Source organism: Psittacula echo (assembly GCF_963264785.1).
Source record: "Psittacula echo genome assembly, chromosome: 3".
NCBI classification, from domain to species: domain Eukaryota; kingdom Metazoa; phylum Chordata; class Aves; order Psittaciformes; family Psittacidae; genus Psittacula; species Psittacula echo.
Genome location: NC_137736.1, coordinates 120,284,326 through 120,311,108, shown reverse-complemented (window position 1 = coordinate 120,311,108; position 26,783 = coordinate 120,284,326). Strand labels below are relative to the sequence as shown.

At 45.1% G+C, this 26,783-nt stretch overlaps 1 protein-coding gene across 1 annotated transcript in view; it reads right to left on the bottom strand.

Annotated features, from left to right (window-relative positions):
- Window positions 1–26,783, bottom strand: part of ME3 (malic enzyme 3) — a gene marked incomplete at both ends in the record, with an annotated part of 115,481 nt that overhangs the window by 6,962 nt on the left and 81,736 nt on the right. The window contains 3 exons of the mRNA XM_080612943.1: window positions 9,255–9,364; window positions 19,059–19,162; window positions 22,382–22,543. Coding sequence (XP_080469069.1) covers window positions 9,255–9,364; window positions 19,059–19,162; window positions 22,382–22,543 — 376 coding nt within the window. The remainder of the gene's footprint in view (window positions 1–9,254; window positions 9,365–19,058; window positions 19,163–22,381; window positions 22,544–26,783) is intronic.

The following is a 26,783-nucleotide window of genomic DNA, read 5'->3' as shown; positions in this document are numbered from 1 at the left end:
AATCCACCACTTCCCTGGGGAGATTATTCCAATGGCTGGTTGTTCTCACTGGGAAACATTTTCCTCTTGTGTCCAGTCAGAATCCCCCCAGGAGTAACTTGTCCTCATCACCCTCATCTCTTCCATGTGACTCCTTGTAAAAAGGGAGTCTCCATCTTCTCTGTAGCCACCCTTTAACTACTGGAACATGGTGATAAGGTCTCCCCTGAGCCTTCTTTTCTCTAGGCTGAACAGTCTCAGCTCTTGAGCCTTTCCTCACATGGCTTCCCAGTTCTTGGATCATCTCTGTGGCCCATACAGGCCAGACCAGAAGTGTGTATCAGTTCCATGAACTCACCAATAACTCAGATGAATTTATTTCCTCAAAAATGAATAGTGCCACTAAAGAGTGATTCTGGTGTCCATGCACAGACACAGTGATACAGAATGGCAGCAGCACCATGTTTTATTCATGAGGACATCACAAACATCCCTGTCAAACACAAAATGGACTAGGCTAATGTTGGAGGCTTTGTAAGCTTCTTGCTTGCAGTAAATCACTTGGGACACTTGCTTCAGCACTGAGGATGAATCAGAGAATCACAGAATGGTTTGGGTTGGAATGAACCTTAAAGCTCATCCAGTTCCAACCCCTGCCACGGGCAGGGACACCTTCCACTAGAGCAGCTTGCTCCAAGCCCCGTCCAACCTGGCCTTGACATGAATTGAAATTGAAGCTAATGAACTCCCTTCATTAGCTCACAGAACAGTTTGTATCATGTTATTTCCAGACTCAGATGACCTCAGTTGAGTCAGTTTAAAAGGGAGTTGATGTGGAGGGAACCAGATGTGGAGTGCTGTTCTCCATTATTAACATGCCAACTCAGACAACTGAAGGATGTATCTGAGGGATTTCCTCTTGCTTCTCCTGCACTAAATCTCTGCCTTTTTAAGCTGTATTTAGAGTAGTGCATTTAGCTGGCAAAGCGCCATGCTGTCAGACTAGGAAAATTACAGAGGAAGATAATGAATATACAAGAGATTCAAAGAAACACCAGATAATTGCCTTGGGTTTAGGTTTTGGTTTTTTATGGGTGTCACATACCTAGCCCAAGCTCATTCTCTGTATTTCAGGCAGTCTATAATCAGCAGGACTGCAGGCTTGCTGCCATGCCTGATGCTACGGATGGGATTCCTCTAAACAAACATGTATGATCCTGCTCATGCTAAAGCAGATGCCTGGACTGGATCACATGAAATGCACCCTAAAGGTGTCACTGCCACCATTTCTTTAAGAGAGACAGGGTAACTGGAATACATGTAGACAGTTCTGCTGCAGACATCTAAACTGAGGAGGAAGGGATCCCACCCTGGCAGTATGAACTGCAAAGAAGTGGGGTCTCTCTGCTGTCAGCAGTGCTAAGCTTGTGACATGCAGTAGAATATGAACACCTCCACATACACTTGTGTGCTCTGATGTTATCTCCCAGGATTACTTTGCACAGAAATCCCCAAATCCCCATGTGGGTGGTAATGGGGAATGGATCAGAGGAAAAAATTCCCAAGTGGAATAATTACAGTGTGACAGTGCAAGCGTAGGATCACAGCATTAGCAGTAATAGATATGTGGAAAGTATTTAAAAGAGAGAAATGTAACTGGAGAAGTATCTTGTTTCTCTTGGTCCTGACCCAGGCAAGATTGCTTTATACCCTATGAGTATCAAGGAGCCTGACAGGACAAATGCAAACCCATTTCAATGGGAAATGCTCACGGGACATTAAGCAGAGGGACTCGAGGTCTCCTTAAAGATATTATTAGGAGGAACTGCAGAAGGGGGGTGTATGGAAAGGAAGGATGCATGGATTCATCTGCAGAGCAGCGTGCATGTGCAGAGTGGGGACCAGTGGGACTGGGTGTGCCGTTACTCATCCCCTGCACTTGCACTGCAGCTCTGACTAACAGCAGGACTCTGACCTGCTCTGCCATTCCTGAGCCTCCTCCTCTCTCTCCAGTGTGTTTCTAATCCCTCCACATCTCCCAAACTGCATCTCACCCCCATTACTCAAGCATCAAAGTTACTGTACCTTGGCCTCAGTTCAGTATTTGTCTTTGATAATTACAAATACTGACGCTGGAACAGCAGAGCATCTCCTTGGAGGAGAGTTCACAGCTGGTTCGTGTAAGGAACTGCCTAATCATTGTGCTTCAACCACAAAATAAGCCTGGGGTGGGGAACCCTTCACCATGAGCTGTGGCAAGAAAAAACTCACTACCCTTCAACACGTTGGTCTATCTGTTTTCCGAAGAGACTGAATGCTCCTATTGCAGATAACTACTTCCCTAAGTAATTAGCAAGAGCCAGCTTGGCTGGTCTGCATCCGAGATGAGATATGAAGGGGCGCAGAGAGAAGAAACGAAAGCGCTCGCAATATCTCATCTGTCCAAGACTCAACATAACATCACAGAATCACAAGCAGATCTCAGGAGCCTCTCTGGGGAGTCCAGAGCAACAGGACCAGCAAAGAAGAGGCATTTAAACCCAAGGTGTCCTCAGGAAAATGGCCCTGAATTAATCTCTGACACTCAGGCACAGTCAGAACATTGTAAAACATTATAGAAAACTCCTCTGAGGTTGATGTTCCACTTGCACCAGCATCAGAACTATCCCCAGTAGATGTCAGTGGAGCTACACTGGAGCAGAACAGGGGGAAAGGATCTGCTCCACAGCTCCAAGAGGCTGCATGGATGGGAAAGGATGCAGCCCAGAGGCACCCATGGGGACCTCATCCTTCGTCAGAGTGGGGAGAGCGGACAGAGGAACAAGCAGCTTCACACAAGGAGTTACTGGCATGAGTGCAACAGCAGTGGTGCCCAGCACTGATGTAAAGGGTGTACCATGTGTGACAGCACCCCATAGCTAAGCAAGGGACATCGGCGAAGCAGGGTGTCCCCCTATGCTGAGGGCTGGCACTGCCCTGTCACCTGGCTGAGCAGAGCAGAGCATCACCACCATGCTGTATCCTTCTGACAGTGGCAGTGATGGGAGCGTGCAGCCCACACCATTGCCTGTTCCTTTGCACAGCACCCGTGCAGGTGGTTCCCCTTCCCCACGCTGGTGGAAGCGGTGGCCAAATTCAGCTTGATCTTGTATTTTTTACCCTGGTCCCGTCTGCTTACACTTCGCCTGATCAAAACCATGCCAAGACGAGGGCCCAGGGAACAGCAAACACCAGTTTAACAGCTTCAGTGAAGGGCAGCCAAGAAAATACATCTAAAGTTATGGATGCAGAGGAAGCATAGGGCTTTTCCAAACTCTGGTTCACATTAACTCCCCGCAGCAGTTCTGCCTGTTACTGGAAAGCAGAGTGGAGCTTGTCCAGATCCATTCCAAATACATAATCAAAAGTCAAACACAACAGAGCTGAAACAAAAAGCTGCTGAAGTGTTTGCAGCTCAAGGTCTTCACCTCCATGACTGTGGGATAGTGTTAGCCCTTCCCCAAAGGGCCTCTGTAAAACATGAAGGAAATAAACCTAGAAATGCTGTGGAGCACGTCAAAGAGAGCAGCAGTAAAAGGCAAAGTGCTCAGGGAAGGAACTCACTTTCTACACTAACAGCTTTAGGGACATTGGTAACCCAGAAGAGGTGGCGAAGAGCTGACTGACCGTGGAGATGCAGAGCTCATCTTCAAGCAGATGCCTAATGTAGGTCATCCTAGGTGTCTGGTTTTAATCCTTCCACTGTAAAGCTATACAGTGCAGTGCCTGAAACAAACATCGAGGCAGTGGCCAGCAGCCTGGACTTAGAGATCACAGACAGCTTAACACAGAGGAGATGTATGCTATTCTTTACAGCAAAGGAGGAGTTTGCAATGGCATCGGAGAGGAAAGGGAAGCAAATGTTACAATCTCCAAAATGACAGAAGATACAGGCTAGCTCCTTAGAGCCTTGCACCACTAAGCCCAAGAAACTGAGGCCCCTGTACACCCAGGAGTCTATATTCTTCTGACTTGCTTAGCAGTCTGTGATTAGTGATTAGACACAGGTCTAGCACCCAGCCCTTATATCATAGAATGGTTTGGGTTGGCAGGCACCTTCAAAGGTCATCTACTCCAAAGCCCTGCAATGAGCAGGGACACCTTCCACTAGATCAGGTTGCCCAGAACCACATCCAGGCTGGCCTTAATGTCTCTGCATTAATAATAATTAATAATGCATCTAGATCTAATGTAGCAGCATCAAGGGAAAATGCAGAGCACAGTAGGTTGGAGAGGGCTTGGTAATGGTGAAACTGAGAACATCTCCACATCTACCTTCATGCTGGGTAAAGCCCCCCAAGGGAAAGCATGCTGCTCAGGAGCTGCCCGCCAGGACACAGCCTGCTTTGTCCTGCAGCACCATATTGTCCAGCTCTGCCTTCCTATTGTGCTCCCCTCCTCCTTAGTTTCCTGTGACAATTACTGATGCGTTTTCCACGCCAGCTGAAACAACAAAGTAAGATGCTGTACCATTTTAATCTGCTGCAATTAGTCAATGCCGAGCCAACAACTCACTTTGCCTGCTTCTCACACCACACGGAAATGTGCCTGAAAAATAGGCCACATTTGCACATGATTGATTTCTAACTGGCCCAGATCTGCGGCGCTGGAGTCAGCCTGTTCCCAGTCTCAGCTGAGGTCTGGGAGCAGTGTTCGGTGCTTGCTGAAGTGTCCTGGGAAGGTTATGGAAGGGTTATCTGCTTGGATAATGAGGAAAGGCGGTTGGTGGGTCAAGAGATATTTTGAGGCTCATCAGCAGTCACACATCCAACAACAAAGAGGAGTCATTGCTCTGACACTGGGAAGTCTTGGAGAGGTCTGCGAAGTGGTGACCCCAAGCACTGCCTACAGTGTAGCTGTGGGAGGACTACAGGATACAAAAGCCTCAGTGTTTTAACGTGGCTAGTGATTTGGTGTTTCCCATCCTGAAGTGCCTTGAAGAAGTCTCATTTGCAGTGTGGGTGCTCAGGATTTTAGGAATTGTGTCTGTTTATAGCATAACTATTCTATGATATCATATGATTCTATGATTCTATCTCAGACTGGATATGGATATATCTGTAACACTCCAATTGGTGGTTCTTTGACAAGTTATCAATGTTATACTTACATAGGGTCTAGTATTAAAAGACTGCTAAAGATGCCCAGAGACAGGAGATAGTGGGCTTTATGCTTCTGTGCACTGTTCTCTCTGCCCTGCCCATCTCTGTGAAGGGCTTTCTGACCTGATCAGATACAATTATTTAAATAGCACATTAGAGATTTCTTCATTTTTCTCTGACTACACATGCAGAACAACTTCTGCTGTTCAGTAGGAAGTAAGAAATCTATGCCTTAAGAATTCTTGCTTGCATTGTGACTATGGAGGGTAACACACTGATCAACCAGCAGAATGAACATTGAAGAAATAAGGTTGGAATTGATGCCTGGACATCATCTAGTCCAGTATCTGCTCAAAGTGAGGCTGGCTTCAAAACGTGCTGAGGTTGCTTAGAGCCCTCCTGAAGGATAAAAGTCCCAAAGCACACTTGAGGTGTGCAAGTCTACAGGGTTTCTATGGACTCCTGCTCATTTAGCCGAGATTATTCAACACACAAAGTCCATGAGACCTGATGAGATGCACTTGAGGATGCTAAGGTATGTGGGCAATGGTGTTACAAAGTCATCATTTGAAAGGTTTTGGTAATTGGGGAGATTCTCAATTCTTGGAAAGAGACGAATTTCACACTCATCTTCAAGAAGGGACACAAAGAGGATCCAGGGAATTTTAGCTCAGTTGGTCTAACCCCCTTGATCTGAGGATTAAGAAGCAGATCTTCTAGAAGGTACATTAGGGAACATGATGGTGATTGAGAACAATATGGATCTCCCAAGGCAAATCACACCTGATTGTGAATACCCATCCTTATAGATATTGGAAATCACTTGGCTGAACAAGGCTCTGAGGAACCTGATCTAATGTCCAAGTTGGATCTAAGTTTGAAATTACCTTTAATTTAAGTGAGAGCTGGGTGATGTCCAGAGGTCCCTTCCAAACTAACTCCCTCAATGATTTTATGTATTGTCTTGTATGAAGCAGGAAGCCAGAGATGCCTGTCTCAGGGATGCACAAGACTTGACACCTTTCTAAGGCTTTCCAGTTGTCTACTTCCTATCACAGTGATATCTCCAGTGATAACTGTGCACAGTTAAGTGGAGCGAAGTTACAGTAGGGAGAGAAAGCAGGATCTACAGCATTCTCATGTCCCTCTGATTTCCTGTGTGCTTCATCGCCTGCCCTGGCACTTTACTGGGAAAAAGGAAGAAGTGACAATCAGTTTTCTCCCACAGAGCTGAAACTGAAGCTGTTGCCCCTTGCATGAACCCAGACGGAGCTGGGAAAGGACTGATGTCATCACCCCACGGAGGAAGGAGAAGCAGCCCTTAATGGGAAGCTCCCATGTGTGGGCACTGCGAGCCAGCTCCTGCTAGCTCCCAGGCTAATGGCTTTCAGAACCAGAGCAATCACCTCGTCCTCGTTTGTGGTACCTGGCAGGCGTCCTGCTCAGCATCAGCAGCCTGGCTGGAACTGGAAGGGGTCTGAGTCCCTTGAACTCTATGGGGTTAGGGTGGATTTGGCAATACAGTAATTTGTGTGGCCCAAAAAGTTGGCATATGTAAACTGCCTTCTGTTCATGTAGGCCCTGGGGCAGCAAGAGGGAGGCCTAAGGGGGATTAAGTGGAGCAATTTATACTTGCTTCCCACATTTCATCCGTGTGTGTGTGTAGGCTCATTGCATTCCGAGCCCCACTAACCAACAAGTTTAACTGCTATTGCTCAGGCCTGATCTAACCTGCACTGTTTGTTCCTAAGATGTGCTTTTAAATCAATATACTTACAAAATGCCAGCTCAGAAGGCGACATAAATCAGGCTTCAGGAGGTCTTTTCCTGCCTGATTTGAGTAGAATGTATCAGGCCTGCTTAAACAACGCTTTGCATAATTCACATTAATAATTTAGAACACAATCTGCGTTGAACTCTCCCACTTTTTTAAGTAGGCAAGTCATGAAATGCCAGCTTGCTGGAAAAGAGAGCCTGAGCTGAAACTGAAGAACAGGAGGGTGTAAGTGAGAAAATGGCACTTCCTACCTTTCTTGTATCATCTGGGGATCAGACTACTCATCCCAGCTTCAACTCCATTATCTCTGACATGACTCCAAGACAGAGTCAACTGAGGAGATTCAAGCAGTTCAGCTTCCCAAAAGTCCTCAAAACACATTCCTGATTACAACCCTAGCTTAGAATCCCTTTTCTTTCTGACAGGTACATAAAAAGCCCCCGAAACAGTGTATTGCTTTCCTTGACTCATCACTTGTCTGTGCAAAAGATCAGCAGGATTTCTTTCCTTATCTACTACCATGAAATCAGTGCCAGCCAGATGCCTTATTTGAGAATATAAGGGAGTTTCACTAGCAAGAGGTAAAATCCTACTGTTTAAACAGGTGGGACTGCAGAGCATTTCCAATGGACTTGACATCTCCCATGCACTATGACACACATCTAATGGGAGGCGGCAAGGTCTGCTTTATGGTGATGCAGTTTTACAGCATCCTCCTGGATGTGGTTCATTTCCAGGAACTGTTTGAGGCATTCAGCTACGACCTATGGCCAGAAAGAAACCATAAAAAATACAGTCTCTTGCTTCCCAACCAAAATCTTCAGTTTCGCTTTAATATCCTCTTTTTCTTGAAGAAACCATTCCAATTCACTAAGAAACCCTTCCAGTTCACCCTAGTTCCCCCAAGAAAACCTACATCCAGGCCCACAGATCTGCTACATCGCCTGGCCTCTCTTCCTTTCTACTGCTCAGTCCCCTTACACTTGCAGAGACTGCAACTAATCCAACATAAATCTTTTACATCATCATCTTCCTACTATGGGCTTCATCTGGCCATCTCTAGAACAGTTTGAGCTCTTGGTTCTTCCATTCAAGACTTCAAAACATTATCGATAAAGATTCAATATGATAATATTGAATAATGATAATAATCAAATTCAAGATTCAAAACGTTATCTCCTGCGTTCTCTTCTGTGCTCCTCTCCCCACTGAAAGCTTCTGTGGGTGCAAAAACCCCCAATAAGTCTTCTTGTACAGGAGTATCTATCTCACCTTCTCCAACATGCCTTAAGCTCTGCCGCTTTTAAACCCTCTTCATGGAAGTATCTTTGAGCAGGACCACGAATCCCATTACACCAACCACATTCCCACACACCAGGGTCTTACTCTTTCTTGTGTCATGATAGACATGAATAAGCTGTTATATGCACTGCCAAATATTGCTAGATGGGCAGCAGATGCAGCAACAGTGCTGCAAAGTCTGCTCAGAATAGAACCAGCATTGTGTGAAAGAGCACTGGCATTTCTTTCAGTCTCTTTCAAGTACAAGTGAGGATGAGCCCAACTGACTGCAAGTAATGAAATCAACAAACCTGGGAAATTCTGCATGTTGCAAACAGGCCTAAGGAAAGATGAAGGGCCTCAGAGGAGAACTGGCTACTTAGAATCACTTGGGAAGATCCCTGTTGGATGGGCAAACAGCCCTTCCAGTGGTTTAAAACAAAGTCAGCACCAGAGCAGGATGCCACCAATATGCACGTTGCATCCTATCCCTCCGTGCCTGCTGAGCCTCCCAGGGCCTGGGAGACAGGCTGGCTATAGCCCCACCTTGGCTGCTATCACTTCTGTTTGGCACTAGAAGGGTTATGTTAACCACCCTAGGGGAGAACAAACCTGTTCTCAGATTACTGTGGAGTTAGCATCTATGAAGAGGAAAAAAGCTGGTTTAATTTTTCAACTGTGCATGTAAAAAGGAGGATAACAATAGAGGGATAATGCCAGAGTCAGCTAATGGCCACCTGGGTCATGGAAACTGAAAGCCTTGCATAACTGATAAACCCTCACCATTGTTTTAGCTAAATTATAGAAAATTAATGGAAGTCTCTAGATTACCTTAATAATCTAAAGCACACAACACATTTTCTCCCTTGAACAACACTTCTGCAATGAACAGCTACATTCCTATGAGCAATGAAGGGTCACTTTTCAACTTGGAGTGCTGTGCTTTTGCTTGTGTTTTTAAATGCTTATGTGTAAACTCTACCTTTTACCACACATCTGACTATTGAACAATAAACAGTCTTGTGATCTTAATCATAAGGTAAAGGTTAAATGTGCATTCTCCTAACAGTACTTACCCTGGATATCATCATTGAACACACAGTATCTGTTGCGGTATTTATTGAGGAGACGAAAAGCGTTGGCATTGGCAAAGTCTTCAAACTGGATGAGACAGTTCATGCCGTACCTGCAAGTTAAAGGGTAATTAAAAATGGATACAAGTTTTTCCACAACACAGGATGATATGTACATGTTTTACCAGGATATTGTAGCTAGAGGCTCTAGTGCAGAGAGAAAAGTACCATAAGAGAAATGCATCCCAGTAACAGCACACAGGATCACACCCTTCCCAAGGTCCATAAACTCAGAAATGGGGAATCACCAAGAATAAACTGTATTCACAATTCAAGGGGCTTCTGAATACGTATACCTATATCCATGTATATATTTATATGCATCTTTGGACTATCTGAAGGGGGCCTCCAAGGATGCTGGAGAGGGACTCTTCATCAGGGACTGCAGTGATAGAACAAGGGGTGATGGGTTCAAAATCAAACAAGGGAAGTTCAGGTTAGATATAAGGAAGAAATTCTTTACTGTGAGGGTGCTGAGGCACTGGAATGGGTTGCCCAAAGAAGTGGTAAATGCTCCAGTCCTTCAGTGTCCAAGGCCAGGCTGGACAAAGCCGTGGGTGACATGGTCTAGTGTGAGGAACTGGATGATCTTAAGGTCCTTTCCAACCCAAACCATTCTGTGATTCTATGATCAGTTAAAAGGACACCCCCAAGTGCCCACTTCAACTGTAGGTGGCCAAGAGATGAGAAAAACCCCTGCTTGTAGGATCCCATAGACTGAGTGCTTCGCGGTGTGATTTCATAGCCACATTTGTGTGCTTTGGAAAGTCTCTACTGAGCTGCTTTGCAGGGAACCAGCACACAATGACAGCCAGTGACCCGTGGAGTCAAGAGGCAGGAAATAATTGCAAACCTTCCATAATTGTGCATTAATTTCAGGGCAAGTGTACAGCTTCTAAAACCTGGGTAATATTCAGACTGCTCCATAGCTGTATACTGCCAGCACTCTGTATGACTCCGGGCTGCATTAAGGCTTTGCAAATAAAATCTAAAAGGGCCATAGGTACTCTTTTCTCTCACATAAATGTGAGAGGGCAGTGGAGAAGCTCAGGGAATGAGTAATGCAACCCCTGGGCTGCAGGCAGGTGAAAAGGCTCTAAATAGCTGCTCTGTTTTAGAGACCTGAGCCTCTCTGGGACTGCAAGCAGTGCAGAGGCAGCATCACCTTATGTACCTGCCATTCAGACTTCCTTCCTTTGCCATTGGAATCTGAGGGAGGGGACACCCCTGCTTTAAACTAGAAACTGATACGGGATAAAACTTGCTACATTTGAGAACCGTGGCTCCTGTTATGAAAAGCTCTTTTCACAGTCAGCATCCCCTGGAAAGGCATTGAACTGCTTATTATACGATTTTCCATCTCAACTATGTCTGTCAGCAAGGAGACAACGATAAGCACATGCATTGTGCTCCGTTATTTGTCCATCATGAGAAACTCTCACTTCTGGTCTCAAACAAGGAAAATGGTTGGCTCTTACGCTTGCTTCACATTCTCCTTGCTTGCTTTTAGAAAAGGACCACAATGGGACAGACTGTTTAGTACGGCCTGCAGTGATAGGACAAAGGGTAATGGTTTTAAACAGGGGAGATTCAGACTAGATATAAGGAAGAATTGTTTCACAATGAGGGTGCTGAGGCGCTGGCACAGAGTGCCCATAGAAGCTGTGGCTGCCCCATCCCTAGCATGTGTTCAAGGACAGGTTGGACAAGGCTTGGAGCAACCTGGTTGGGACTGCAATGAGCTTTAAGGTCCCTTCCAACACAATCCAGCCTATGATTCTGTGAATAATTTTAGAGCTGTTTATGACTCTTAGATTCAAAAAGCTCAGATTCAACTCAATGCCTTGCTCCATTTAAGTTTCCCAATATCCTACTAAGCTTCATATTTGCAAAATAATACTAATAAATAATAAATAATAATATCTACAAAAAATCAGCTGAAAAATTACGTGCTTGGAATCCTTGTTGAATCAGGGCCACAGAAGCTGTGGAAACTTTTCTGTGGGGTCTTCAATGCAGTTTCACATCCCCAAAGGAAAGTGTCACTGCTCCTGTCACCAAAGGGGAGCAGGTGTCTCATGATGCTCCTGGTCCTTGAGGGCTAGGAGCATCATCCCAACATTCCTATCTTGAACTGTGAGTCTGATATACTGGGTTCTTTCATCTAAAGCATCTGGCCCTAGGGTCTTGCCATGACCAATGCGTGATCTTGATTAAGTTCTCACATTCTGCAAAGACTCACATAGGCTCAAAAATGTGGTTTAAAAAGCTCAGTGGACATATCGCAGAGAGAAAGAAAACGATCTTCACAAAAACAGCTCAGTGAAAGGGGTTTGCATCCAGCACTGTCCTGTCATACCGAGGGGCAGGAAGAGAAATGAAGTGGCTCTGGGCCACCACACTTCTGCTCTGCTTAACAGAAAATGATCAAAGACAAAAATAGATGAGGTAACTGCACTGTCTCATGCTGCAGACCACAAAGAGAGGAAAGAATTCTGGCTCCAAAGAGAGAAAAAATACTGTTCAGGTTAATACTCTTGCAAATTCGAGTCTGTAGTCAGGGAAACCCACCCACCCGTGTGCTCTTCGGAGAGCTGGTCACACATACGTTAATGCTGGCTGAGGTCACTGGTTTTATTAAGCCAGTCAGCAGTGTTACTTACTCAGTGATACATATAAATAATAATAATAGTAGTGTTAGAGAAATAGTTTCTATAGCAACTGAAGTTGCTTAAAGATTTGCTAACTGTTTGCTGTGAGATGCCAGCAGATGTTCTGGATGGTGTGTCATCTCCCTGTTAGCCATGTGTTCCTTACACGTCCAAATGAGGGATGAGAGGATGGTCCATTAGGAAACTGGTTTTCACAGGTACTTTTTGCACTGTTTATTTGCACAAATTCCTTGGGTACCTAGAGTCTTCATTTTGACTTCCAAGACCTTACAGACAGAAGGAGTCTTGGAGCTCTTCATCCATTGCCTTTCAGAGTGTTGCTCAGCATTTCAGAAGATAGCTGCCAGAACCTGCAGTGGGGAGGCTTAAAGTGCATAGGCCGCCTGTCCCTCAAAGACTTGGTGTAACCTGTAGTTAGCAGCTCCCACTCCTCTTGAGCACACTGAAGTGTGCATTTCTTGGGATCTCTGCAGTCCTATGTCTCCTTGTGGAACTGGAGCTTTCCCCTTAGCATGAGTAATTCTTACACTTGCAGGCTGTGGAAAAGGATGCTTGGACTCCATTTCTGTACCTCTCTGGCAAGTGGTTTTGAAAGAATTCAGACATGCTGGACAGAAACGGGAAGAGACTATAGCAGTGAAGCCTTTTATGGTCACTAAATACTATCCAGGTTAATGTGTTAACACCCACCCCTCAACCACTACAACACATTCACACTTCTCAGCAAAAATGAGACCTTTTGAAGTTACAAGCCAAACTCTGCTGGTTTGTTGCATGGCAAGTTAAAGTCAGGTGCAAAGTCTGATATCTTCTAATGAAGGTTTTATGTGGGATAAATTTGAGTCTCTAATTTCTCTCTAACACCAGTTCCTCACCACTGTCCTCGCGTCATCACAGCTACAATAGCATTAATACTGAAACCTGTATCTGGGACATTACAAGAATCATTATTTAATAGCATCACCATGTCTCCTGGTTCATTGTTGGCTGCCAGACCACCATCAGGAGACCCTGTTCTCCATCATCTCTGGAATTAATTTAGCCACGTTATAGAACTGGAAACAAAAAGAGGTACTTTTCCAGTTCTTCCTCATCAAAACAAATCACTAGTCTTTCCTAGAATCCCAGACTGGTTTGGGTTGGAAGGTACCTTGGAACTCATCCAGTTCCAACTCCCTGCCACAGGCAGGGACACCTTCCACTGGAGCAGATTGCTCCAAACCCTGTCCAACCTGGCCTTGAACACTGCCAGGGATGGGGCAGATTCATGCTAAAGATTATATTGCTGTCTCATTATTTTGCACATTTTGGGTTTTGTGCCATAAATAATTATGACCCAAATTCTGGCTTCCTTTGCCGTGCCTTGCAAAAACCTCCCTGTATAAATGGCCTCACTGGGAAATGCTTTAGAGAACAGTTCCATGCACTCATTTTAGTCTGATCTCCAGACCTTGCCTAGCAAACTTTGCACAAGCAGTATCTTTAGTGAAATAATATACTACTGATAAATATAACAGTCTAAGACTGTCACCCTAATGAAGGATGACTCCAGGAACTAAACACACACGACATTACGAGTTTGTTGTGAAAATTACCACCTGAAAATCTTTATTAAGAAATGATTCAATTTCCTGGAAAACAAACAAGCAAAGGATTCATGCTTTATTTATCACTGTACTGCTGGTCCAGTACTGCTACTGTCAAGCCAGAGCTACAAGGAATCTCTAGGCTGTGCTAACAGGAAAGATGCTGTTAATAAAGCCTGTATCCCCTGTAGAGGATGATACACATCTCTCTTGGATGAGTGCTAAGTATGGAACAAAAGAGCGTGAATCCCAGAAGAGGGAGGCAGATGTTTTCCTGATGACACTGGTTTTAGCTTTATTCAAGAGACTTCCCAACTGCCTTAGCAATCTCATTATGCAACTTTATTCTTTCATCCTGATTTGTATGCCCCTCTTCGAGCTCATTCACCCTCATTATAAACCACAAGGTCAGAGAGGCAAAAATTCATGAGACAGCAGTTGCCATTAGAGAGCATCTGACCAAAACTGCACAAGTCAGAACTTCAAGGGTGGCCTGAGGACCTGGGCAGTGCCTTTGCCGACCAGTATCAAAAGGGGATTTTGTTTCCCCATGAGCAGGGAGTATAAAGCATTCTACATGCATGAAGGAAATTGTATTGGCAAGAAGGGTAAGTTCTGTTATGGAAAGAATCACACGAAGGAGGTTCCAATCCTTGTCTTAAGTTAGTGTTTCACAGCACTGCTTTGAGTCACTCACGATGTAAGGATTCTGCTTTGATGCACTGCAAGTCCTACTCATAGTCCTAGAGAAAACCAGGCAGAAAAGAAGCAAATTGTCCTTGCTCTTGTCTTTGAGAGCTTCCAGTCTTGGTGCTTCACACACCAACAACCAAAGTTCTGATCTCCAAGACACATTTTCCACAAAATAGCCCATCATCAGAGAAAAAAATCATGCTTGGCAAGTGATCAGCATTTAGGTTTGATAAAACAAAGTCCACTCCAGCACATGAAACACCACCAGCACCTGCGTCTCTGCTAGCACAGTGTCCTGAGGCCATTCTTATTGTTAAATTGTTAGCATGGTCCTTGGCAGGCTTCTGGTCAGACCAGCAGTGCTCTGCCACAGAGTTCCTGGCCACAGTGTAGAGGTCAGGCATCTCCTCAAAACCCAGCTGAGAGCAACCCTGTGGAGAAGGACCTGGGCATATCCATGGATGAAAAATGGACTGGGATGTGACAATGTGCACTTGCAGCCCAGAAACCAACCATGAGCAGCAGGTGTAGGGAGGGGATTCTCCCCCTCTGCTCTTGTGAGATCCTCCCCTGCAGTCCTGTGTCCAGCTCTCATGAGACCCCAACACAAGAGGGACAGAGAACTTTTGGAGCGAGTTGAGAGGAAGGCACAGAGATGCTGCGACAGATGGAGCAGCTCTGCTCTGGAGCCAGGCTGAGAGAGCTGGGCTGGTTCAGCCTCAAGAAGAGAAGGTTCCTTAAGGGGAGACCTTAGAGCAGCTCCAGTGCCTAAAGGGAAACCCAGAGAGAAAGCTGGAGAGGGGCTTTGGACAAGGACCTGCAGGGATAAGACAAGAGGAATGGCTTTAACCTGACAAAGGGGAGATTGAGATTACACATTAGGAATAAGCTCTTCCCTGTGAGGGTGCTGAGGCGCTGGCACAGGGTGCCCAGAGAAGCCGTGGCTGCCCCATCCCTGGCAGTGTTCAAGGCCAGGTTGGATGGGGCTTGGAGCAACCTGCTCTAGTGGAAGGTGTCCCTGCCCGTGGCAGGGGGTGGAACTGGATGAGCTTTAAGGTCCCTTCCAACCCAAACCAGTCTGTGATACTAGGATGGTCTCTAGTTTCTACATCAGTTCAGAAGAAGAAGGAGGAAAAAAGTTTCCAGTGGTTTCCTTTGAAAGAGAGTGTGAGGACTAACACATATTGTTATTGTAAATGATGGGCTGAAGCTTTTCAGAGTGCAAGGAGCATTCCCAGCACATGTCCCATGGCATTTTGATTTCAACCTTAATTTGCTCATATAGGCAAGCCCCAGAACCTCTGTGGGTCACTCTGATTATGATCCTTGAACACTTTAAGTGAACATTTATTGCAGCTTACTAAAATGTACCAGTTCAAGAGAAACACTGATTTGCCCTTTGCCATGTAACTGAGGACAGGGAAAACTGCAGCGGTGTATTGTATCATGCAAAGTATATTACTCACTGTATAAAACAGCAGTTTGTCAGCCTGCTTCATTCAGCCACAGGCTAGGCTTAATGGGCCAAATTCTGCACATAGCTGCCTCCCAAGAGGAGCAAACTGCACACCTTGGAGCTCTCATTAAAATGCTCAGGCATTTCATGTGTTTTAGGTGAAAGAGTAATGAATGAGGTTTAGGCAGCAGGAAAACACAGAAACTCCCCCAGCTGCTCCAGAAAGGGCTTTTCTTCCTAAAACTGCCCAGAAGTCACACTTTCTTTCAAAATACTCCAAGTGCTAACTCTGAAGCCTCTAACACGCTCCTCATTTCATTACTAGGTGGCTATTATGAGACCAGGAGGCCTTTCTGCTGACTGCAGGGGTCTCCAGCTATAGAAATCTGACATCTGTTTGACATTGTTTTTCCATTAGAAGAGTAAATCTTCAGTCCTTTGGCTTTCTTGTGGGCTCTGACACATTCCACTTCAGTGACAAATGTCCCTTGAGCCAGCAGTGACTTGACAGGGTGGGAGGTACTCCTGCAGAGGAACTGACAAATGCTTTCCACAAGGAGCTGAAGTACCCTTAGGAAGTAGGCAGAATTCCTGCATGAACATCGAGCTGAAAAGGAAACCTCCAAATTCCAAGAGATTTGTGTTCCTCCCCATATAACTGAATTTACACGTGACATTATAGACTCTCGTAAGAAATCACAGCAGATCGAAGATCACAGCAGTTCATACCCACAGGTTTCCTCATACGTGGAAGCAGGCTACGAGAGCTGCATGTTCCTGACCTTCTGAACAATTTCTGCTTCCTTCTCTAACAGAAGCTAGAGCTCCTGGGTTGCATTCAGTCATTCCAGTGGAAATTCGAGACCAAATGAAGCTGTTTCATGTAAGTTTGCCAAACCCAAGCTGATAGTAGAATTATTCACTAGTCCAGAGCTCACAGAGGATCACGCTCCATCAATTCTTTAAAGTATGCTGGTGGTCAGGGTGATAATGTATAGCACTGTCTCCTTTCACTTAAGGATCTCCAAATACTTTACAGATGGGAACGGAGATGTGTAAAGTGGAACTTCCCAGCTCCACTTTGCAGAGAACATTTTGGGGCTTACTGTATTCAAGGAATTCATCCTGGCTAAGAGAAACAGAAGAGCTGGGAGAGGGGCCCCAGGAAGTTGATTCCCAGTACTTGGATGAAAGCATCAGACATGACATCACCTCCTCACAAGATAAGAGTTCATTGTTTCATGGCTGAGCGTCTTCTCCCTTCGATGTGGAGATTAGCTCATGTAAACTAAACACAGGAAAACAACAGCCGAAATCCTTCCTCCACAGCACAGAAAAGGCAAATTGTGTTGCTTTCACTGACAACACATGAGTAGCGGGTGCAGTTTTAACACCACAAGCATCTCAGAGCCACATTCATGACAGCTGAGACCATCATTTGGGTTCCCATTCTATTGTTCCCACTCTATCATCAACATCACCATTGCAATACCCCTGTGGTCTCCCAGCCAGAAGGAAGTGGGATAGTTTCCTTGAAGGATTAATTAGGGACTATAACCAAAACAAACAAAACCCTCACAAATCAACCCTGACAGCTCTTAAATCTTTTCTCCTTGTCAAGCCTCTTGTGATTTCCTACGTGTGTTTTACCAGTTTTCTGGCCTCCAAGAATTTCCTCCCCCTAATAAACCACAAGTATCTAATGTAATACTACACTGTAATCAAGTGGCATTTCAGCCAAGCTTTCTTATCCAATAGAAAGAAGGACAAACCAGGGCACAAACACAACATTCTCTTCTCTGCAGTCACCCTTTATTTTAATTTGGTGTTTTATTTATTTCAAAATAGCATTTTTAATCCAATAGAGTTATTGTGTTCATACTCACAGATACAGGGGCTACAGCACTGGCTGACAACAAGTATCTTTACACAGTAAGTAGGCAACCGCAACTGGGTGGGTTGATGTACTGGCTGTCTATCATATGGGACATGTCTACATCATGCTGCTGAATAGTAAACAGAGAGACTCCTGCCTTAACAGCAGCATTGCATGTGCATAGAGTGCAGCAGAACACTGCACAGAGCAGCCACCAACATCAACAGATGCTGAAATTCCTCCATGACACTCTCTTCCCTCTCAGACCTTGGTTTGTCAGCTGTGATGGAATGGTCCTTAGCATTTCAGTCCCTAATTCCTACATCCCTCCACCCGCAGCCAGCTGGGCAGTCAGACTGTGTGTAAAGACATGCTTCTCAGGGGATGGGTAGGTGTTGTCATTAGACACTGGCGATGATGTCTCCTACCAGGGGAGACAGGATGAACTGTGAGCTGATGACACACGTACCACCATTCCCATTTATGCAGGAATACACACACACACATACAGCCAGCTGGAGACACAGAAAGAGGGAAGATCAAATATAGCTCCTTCAGCTGTGAGGGAAAGACCCTACAACACACAGACAGGCAGCAGCCTATTAATCAGGCCCAGACTGTAGCACTCTGCCACTTATCAGTAGCATCTGCTGCTTTAGAAAAAGCAGAAAAAGCTGTTTAGGAGCTTGGGGCTTTCCAAATATTCTTCTTTTTTTCCTAACAGTTGTTCTCACTTTCCTCCTTATGGTACAGTCATGGAGATTTGAGTATATTGTGATTTCTTTCAGAAACAGGAACTCAATGCAGTGCACACACAGCGCTGAGGTTGTGGTTCTGCTCTTCCCATATCAAACTCCCTGGTATATCAGAGACTCTATCCCAGCTAGTAAGTAAGAATGGAAATACACACTTGGTCTGTCCCACCATTAAAAAGACAGTGCTTATGATCCCTGCCTTCTTGCTCCACAGACTTAAATGCCAGCAGGGAAGCTCCTATTTTTAACAAAGCCACAGAGAGGTAGTGTGCAGACTCACACAGACACCATCGTGTGCAGTAACATGCCACTTCCATTTAGATGACTTCCTTCACAATGGTGAAAGCTAGAAACTTCCTTTACAAAGTGTAAACTAACCAAAGTTTAGATTCTGCCTGTGCTGAATGAGGCTCATAAATGCATGATGGAGGCCAGATACAGCCCACAGGGCATACGTTTGACACCTCCGGCCTATAGGGACAGGAAATGGTTATAAATAGTCTGCCCCAGTTCAGTTCTCTGAAGACAAATATTTTTGACACAGAGTGCTCAAGAACAAAGAGTCATTTGTAGACCACCCAGGAGACTTGCATTGAAATGACCTTTCTTTGCTTGGACGATCAGTTATACTAATGTTTGTTTCACGAGATGCAACGTTTGTTCTTAAATGGAAGCAGCCCAGAGGAGCCATGTATATAATCCTACTTACTTGTTGGTCACTGCCTGCATAAACTCATCAATCAGTTCGTCGTACTGTTTCCCTCGAACCCTCTTGTGTTTCAGTCCAATATAGAGTGGATCACTCAGGAGAGCCTAGGACACAAAGCAATTCCGTTGACATCTTCTCTTCCATGGGTGGACTGAGATTTATGTCCCAGCCTACCCAAAAAGTTTCCCTGTTGTGATCATATGAATTTTACTTACTATGCAGTGAAGGCCACCCTCATACAGCTCTTCCATAAGAAGCTATGGACAATCTTTGTGTAAATGAAGTCAGAGGGATGTAATGCTTCTTGACTGCCATAGGAAATGGAGCTTGCTCTGCATCCCCATCTGCTCTACCAAAGGCTCCCTGCCAAGGTGCCTCACTCAAAGTGAATAAAACTGACCTTGTGTGAGGAGTGTTTACTGCTCATTTAGTTCTCAGTTTTGCACTGAGGTTACCAGGAAAGCTGTTGACCATAAACAGTGCTTTGAGCAATGAAGATCACCTGAAGTAACTTGAAATGACATGTGTCATTTAGCTATTAGGTGACAGCCCAGAACCAGTGATCGGATGCCAAAATGTACCCGAGCTCTGCACCTACCTAGCACTCACCTCAGTTGTCTGCAGGTGTCAAGGCAAGGTATTTTGATAGAACAGATTAGTTCAGCTTTTGGCTCCAGCTAGGAATATAAACCCAGGTTGTTCCTCCAACCAATCCAGCAGATGTTCTGTCAGGACCACTAATCCATCTAAAAACGAGTGGGTCAGCATGGAAATAGGACATATTTTGGGCAAAGTTCAAGGACAGGTGGGCCAACACATCTCTTAGTCACAGAAGTGCAACTCCCAGTTTTCAGGAACTGAATCATCCACAGGAGAAGGGGATGAGCCATCTCAAACCTATTGTCCTGCAGCCATATGGCCCACAATATTGGCAGGTGTGCTAAAATCAGATCTGTTTTACAGTCACAGCTGTTTTCCCTTAGAAGAAAAGTTGAAACCTTAAGTTTGATACATTAACTCTTCAGGGCCATAGAATGTGTTGGAGCATCTCTCCTATGGAGCCAGGCTGAGAGAGCTGGGCTTGTTCAGCCCAGAGAAGTGAAAGCTCCTTAAGGGGAGACCTAAGAGCAGCTCCAGTGCCTAAAAGGTCTACAGGAAACCTGGACAGGGGCTTTGGACAAGGGCCTGTAGGGACAGGACAAGGGGAACAGCTTTAACCTGACAGAGGAGAGATTGAGATGAGCTCTTAGGCAGAAGCTCTTCCCTGTGAGGGTGCTGAGGCGCTGGCACAGGGTGCCCAGAGAAGCTGTGGCTGCCTCATCCCTGGCAGTGTTCAAGGCCAGGTTGGACACAGGGGCTTGGAGCAATCTGCTCTAGTGGAAGGTGTCCCTTCCTGTGGCAGGGGGTTGGAACTGGGTGTTCTTAAGGTCCCTTCCAACCCAAACCAATCTAGGATTCTATGAAACACTAAGCAGACCCATTTGCATCACCTCACTGATTGCTCCTATAGTGCCATGTACTCTGGGACCAGTTAATGGAGAATAAACTTCTCCCATAGTTGAGAAATGCCAAGCTCTGAAAAAAAGACCAATCTGCTGAAATAATGTACAAAGTATTATGGACTGTCAGAAAGGCAAGCTGGAACTGATGCTAGAAATATGACAACTATATTTAATCCATTCTACCTGAGGTTCCTGTGTTAGTAACACAGAGACAGATTGGGTGCATATAAGAGGTGTCTTATTTCTGCACTGGTAAGTGAGTTTACTCCTGGGGCAAGACAGTCCTAGGATGCTCAGGGTTTGGTTAAGCTGGGTTTATGCACATGAGAAAGCCATTATATAGAGATATTATTTATATTGTGAGGGAATATGTTGTTCATATTGCTGGAAAACAGCAAGTTCTATATCTTAATCCCAGATGTGGAAATTGCCTCCACAAAGAAGTTCCTGAACACATAAGTTACACTTGATGTTGGGCAGAACAAAAGTGCCCAAGACTGATTCTAGGAGTCACCATCTGACCCTTGGAGATGCCTAAAAGTCATTGGTGCCATTTTAGTGTTCCCTGGATACTGAGATAGAAACAGATGGTCAGAAGCTTCTCATGGGAAGCACTTTCACCCAGGTCCCTCTGGAATGAAACTCCAGCTGAGAGGCTCAGAGCATCCAGCACTTGGTGGTGTCCAGACCAGCATGGAGGAGAAGGAAGAGATGAAGGAACCAAAGTCAAGTACAATGCTCTATTTACTGGAAACTCTAAGAAGTGAGAGACTGAGCCTTAATGCCTGCTTTAGCCTCAGAGGGTCCAAATGCAGAGTTCCCACTTTTCAGGAAAGACCATGGATCAGGCTGAGATGAGCACACCCTATATTCCACAAGTCCATGACAGGCCAATATCCTAAAGGGATAAAATAATCCTGGGAGCAGAGACCAAAGAGGTAATTGGGATTCTCATGCCAGATGCCAGCCATGACCACTGATTTTGCTTTCTTTCATTCTTTTCAAGTGTTCAATGTGAGACACTTTGAGCTGCACTGAAAAAGGTGCAGAAGATCACATCTGAAAACATTGGCACTCATTTCCTCTTCATACACAAACTCTTATACCCCAGATTTGTTATTTCTCTCCAGAAACACATGTCTGGTTTACTTGAGGTCAAGTGAGGCACAAGGACATTGTACAGCAGTGGACAAACCCAGCCCATCACAACTGACTATAGGATATTAATCTGAGTTTGAAAAAGACATCCCTCACAGATGTCCATTCTGGCATAGCTGAGATGTTGCGCTTCGGCCTTTCTGAGCCAGAGTCATAAGGCAAGAATCCGCAAACAGATGGAGTCCTCTTGTCTGGTTATCATGTGCAGTGAAGTGTGCAGTCTGACAGAACACTGAAATTAATCATCCCCAAACCACCCACTGGGGATTCTCCACTTTCTGGAACACAGTCACCTCCGTGCAGACACCAGTATCTGCCTGCTTTTTCACAGTTACCAGAGGAAGAATAAATCTGGGACTTCCTGTACAACATCGTTCAACTCACCTTGCCATGTTGCCACTCCAACTGGCAATACTCTGAGTCTTCTCACCAGGGGACCACGAAGCTGTTTAGTGTTTATTTCAGTTCCCCATAAGAGCAAAAGTTTCTTTAGCATCAAACAGTAATGAAGCCTGCCCACTTCCCTGCAGTGCTGGTCTAGCCATCATCTCATCCTGGATGGCTCTGGCTGTGCCTCCACATTTAGGGACTGGCCTCAGTGAAGCATAAATCTCAATTCTTTCTCCCCCCTCTCCTTGTCAGATTAATGAAGAATGGTCTTACCTCATTGTCTGTGCCAACATCCAGCAGGACAGGGAGACACTGTTGTGGGTGAACTCCACCACAAGCTGTGTACAAAGCAAGCTTCCCAACCGGGATACCCATGCCGTAACTTCCCAGATCTCCTAAACCGAGAATCCTCTCTCCATCTGTCACCACAATAGCCTAGGAGGACCAAAAGAGACTGTTGTATGGCATTGCCAAGGCTCCAGAAACAAACCCAGCTTCACTGTCTTCACACTGATGCCATTTTGCAGTGGCATTGTGCAATGGGCATTTGCTCTTTCTATGTGACACCACATTAAGTAGCTGTTAGTGATAGAGGGCTGTTCATTTTTGGGAGTAGAGATGATGTGGTTGATGGGGAGCTGCTTGCACTATGGGAGAGCAGCAGCTCTGCTTAACAGCACTTCAACCACTTGTAGCAAAGACTTGTAGCATGTCTTTTTGAGCATCTTCAGCTGTATAACAAGAAACGTCACAAAAGAGATCTGCCTTTCACTTTTCCTCTTTTTCTTCTGGAGAAAAAGAGCTCTGTACGAAACTGTTTGTGGTTATGCACTGCATCTGTTACTGTGGAAGTAACAAGCTCCTGTTTTCACACTATTGTAGAGTAGCTGTGGAGTAGCCAAGATGAGACAATCAAAACAAAACTCACTATAAGTGGGTCCCTCTGCCTCTGATTCCCCTGACTGCAAAGTCAGGTAGTCAGAAGCCATCAGCATGGACTGCAGAGAGGCTCCCACATGATGTATTCAATATTAGACCTTTTTTCCCACCCAGCTGGGAGTTAAACAATTGCCATTTAACTCTTTGTGCAATTGGCCTTTTGCATTTCAGCAACACCATAATGTGCCACTTCACCAAAATCTCTGATCCATCATTTTAGATCTTATTATTGCACCATTTCTTTGTGACAAGAAGGGAAATAAAAGCCTGCTTAACGTTGTCCAGATTAGAAGCCGAAAGTTGGGCGATTCAACCCATACTGCACAACACTGAGACCTTTGGAGGCAAGTGATCAAGCAGATCTGACTAAACTTCCCCAGTTTTAGGTTAACTGCTCCGTTTGCTGGTTTTGTCCCCAGGGTCAGGCACTCTTTAGGGAAATTCTGAACTCCGGTAAGAACAGGAATATACTGGAGCCCAGTCCCACTGTAGGAGACGAGCCGTAAACACAATAACAAACCTCAGCTCTCAGCACTTGAGAGAACAGAGAGCTCACATCAAATGGTTTATCAGCCTGCAGGGGACTCGTGCACTGCCAGCTTGGATTTCAAAGCAGAAGACTGCAGAGAAGCTCTTTATTTGCTGATCTGGCAAAGTTAAGGCTAAACTTAGGACATACATGTGTGTGCTTTCATGAGAAATAACAGAAAGGGAGATTAGAAGCTACAGATGTACTTCCTTGGTGGCATCAAGATGCATTGGTTTATTGCTGTGATGGAGAAGCATTTTGTTGTTTAGGAATGGGATAAACCTCTTGCTGCACTTTCTTATTTCAGGAAGAATCATACTCATCTGTTTCAGTGTCCTTTCTTATTCAAACTATATACACATCCCAAAACTATTTTATCCCTCAACCTAAACCACTGTTTAAGAAATAAGCCTGAGGAGAAACTTGAGATCCAGAGGACACATGCATCTATTCTGCATTTTACATCTATTTTGCTTTCTAGCAAAAAAAAACCCCCTCTGTTATAGTCTGAGGCATGATACATTTCAGGGTTGTAAAGCTCATAATAATAGTGACAACCAGTATGCAACAGGGATTATTTTGACGTGATCCTCCTATATGCAGAATATAAAGTGGCTGTTGTCACTTTCTTCTCACTAAGAAGTGATCCTTCAATGAAGAATCTATTCAAACCAAATACACTGTCCTTAGACTAGAGGCTGGACAATCCCTGACGTTCAGTCATGGCAGTAATACACTTATCCACCTCCATTTTGGAACTGTTTCCTTGTTTTCCTTCCTTCCTTTGCTTTTCCTTCTGAGTTAGTGTGAAGCGTTAGCAATTGGAAAGCCTCTTTTTGGGTGGGCTCCATCTGTTTGTGTGTGCTCAATTCTTTACCACACCCAGAGGATGCAACTGGGACTGGAAGGCAGAGATGGGACTAGAGAAAGCAGCAAGCACATGAACTGCTTCAGGTTTGTCCTGAAAACTGATGCCAACTATATGAAAAAGACTTGACATCCTATTTATGCAGAGAATATATAAGTTATAATGAATCAGAATATTTCTCTTTAGCACAGACTCCCTTGCATCCAAACAAATAAGTGATCACATGTGAGTCTAAAAACTTCTTGATAGCACTTAGACATCCATCAGAGGGAAATTTCTTCAGCCTTCGATGTGCTGCACTCTGTAGGTACCAAAGCTCCTCAAAATAACCTTGAACAGAAGATACCGCATGGGAGACATTCATTACTGTCTCTATCAGACAAAGGAATGGTTTCAGTTGTTCATGTGACCAGAACTCAACAAACAGGACTTTAATCTCTAGCTGAGCAGCACAGACCCTTCAAACTTTAAGGGCTGCTTTAACAACCAGAACCTGTTTTCTCCTTCCAGCTGTGATACAATTTTTCCCGATGACTCCAGGCAAGCCTTTGGCTAAAGGTAAAGGTTGGGTGTGCAGTTTAAGCCAGTCATCTAACTGGTTCCCAAACTTCTTTGATAGCTGATGGGGAGAGAGAGAAGCCTCCAGAGTCCATCTCCTCCCTCCAGCAGCTGTTTTGGGAAGGGATGAAAGGGATATTTCTCTTTGAAGATGCTCCTCTCTCTTTATTGATCACTGCAGAAGTTCTCACAAGTTGAGATTATTGAGTCCTCTCCTGTGAGGAAAAGCTGGAAGAACTGGGGTTGCTCAGCCTGGAGAAGACACTGAGGAGACCTCATTGTGGCCTTTTAGTACTTAAATGAAGCCTATAAGAAAGATGTGGAGGGACTTTTAGCAGGGCCTGTTGCAATAGAACAAGAGGTGATGGTTTTAAACTAAAAGAGGGGAGATTCAGGCTGGATATGAGGAAGAAATCTTTTACAATGAGGGTGGTAAAACACTGGCACAGGTTGCCCAGAGAGGTGATGAATGCACCATTCTTGGAGGCATTCAAGGCCAGGTTGGATGTGGTTCTGGGCAACCTGATTTAGTTGAAGATGTCCCTGTTTATTGCAGGGGGTTGGACGAGGTGACCTTTGTAGGTCCCTTCCCACCCAAACTATTCTGTGGTTCCATGGTAACTGAGATGGCTCTGGACCATAGGCCATATCCAGTAACCTGGTTTCACAATGCCTAGGTAGGAGGCGCGTGGTCCAGCAGAGTGATCCAGAGCACTACACTGATCTCCATGCTGCTGAGGCAAGTGCCACTGTTGCCATTCCCAGTTCTCTGTACTGACTGCATGAGGTCCGCGTTCACAGGATGAACTCATACTCTGCCTTGAGTGCACCAACAGAAAACACTACATGGAAGTATGAGTTTGAACAGCCCTGTACAGTGTTATCCTGATGGGGATTCAAGATGTTAAGTGCATTTCCAGGTGAGCACCCTATGGAAAGAGAAAGGGAGGGAAGAAGGGAGGAAGGAAAGGAGGGAAAGAAGGGCAGAAGACCAGTGCAGTACCTAGCATAACAGCACACTTGTGATGGAACAGAATATATAGTTTCTAGATTATCCTACTTTGAGATGCTCATAGCTGCCACGATGAAACCCTGCCACAATGCTATCCTGTAGGATTCTCTTGCTTCAGCACCATGTAGAAAAGAGTATCAGATTAGAGAATCAGAGAGAAAATTAGGAAGGGGAGGTACTGATGAGTCAGTCATCACTGATGATGACTGTCAGCATTTTATCCAGTGTTTCTTCATGGCACAATTCATAAGCCACCCCGGAGGAGACATGAAAACCCCACACTCCCATATGAGTATGTTCAGAAATAGCTTCTTGCTTGTTCTGCTTTTGGCACTATGTTTCTTTCAGAGCAGCCCACTTTCATCAGGAGGGGTAGAGGTGTGGCACACCAGATCTTGCCTGAGGCTTTGCTAAGCTAAGCAGAACACCCTTCCAGCCCTTCCAGGCAGAGGATCTAAGCCTATGATCCAGATTTCTCATTCCCACAGTTGCCATGAAGCTCTAATGAGCCACAAAGCAGAATGTGAGCAACACCTCCAGGTATTTCTTCATTGTCTTCAATGGGACTTATTGGTGCTTATGTTCAACCCTCTCAAAAACCTGAGTCCCTCCAGGGACTGATGTGCAGTGCAGGTGCCTCTCTGCTTATCTCAACATCTCAAGTGTTCCAGTTCAGGCAGGGAGAAGCCTGTGTACAAAGACACAAGGAACCCTGCAGTCCAAACCAGCGATGCTGATGAAATTAGCTGCCTTTGTAGTCTGGCAAACC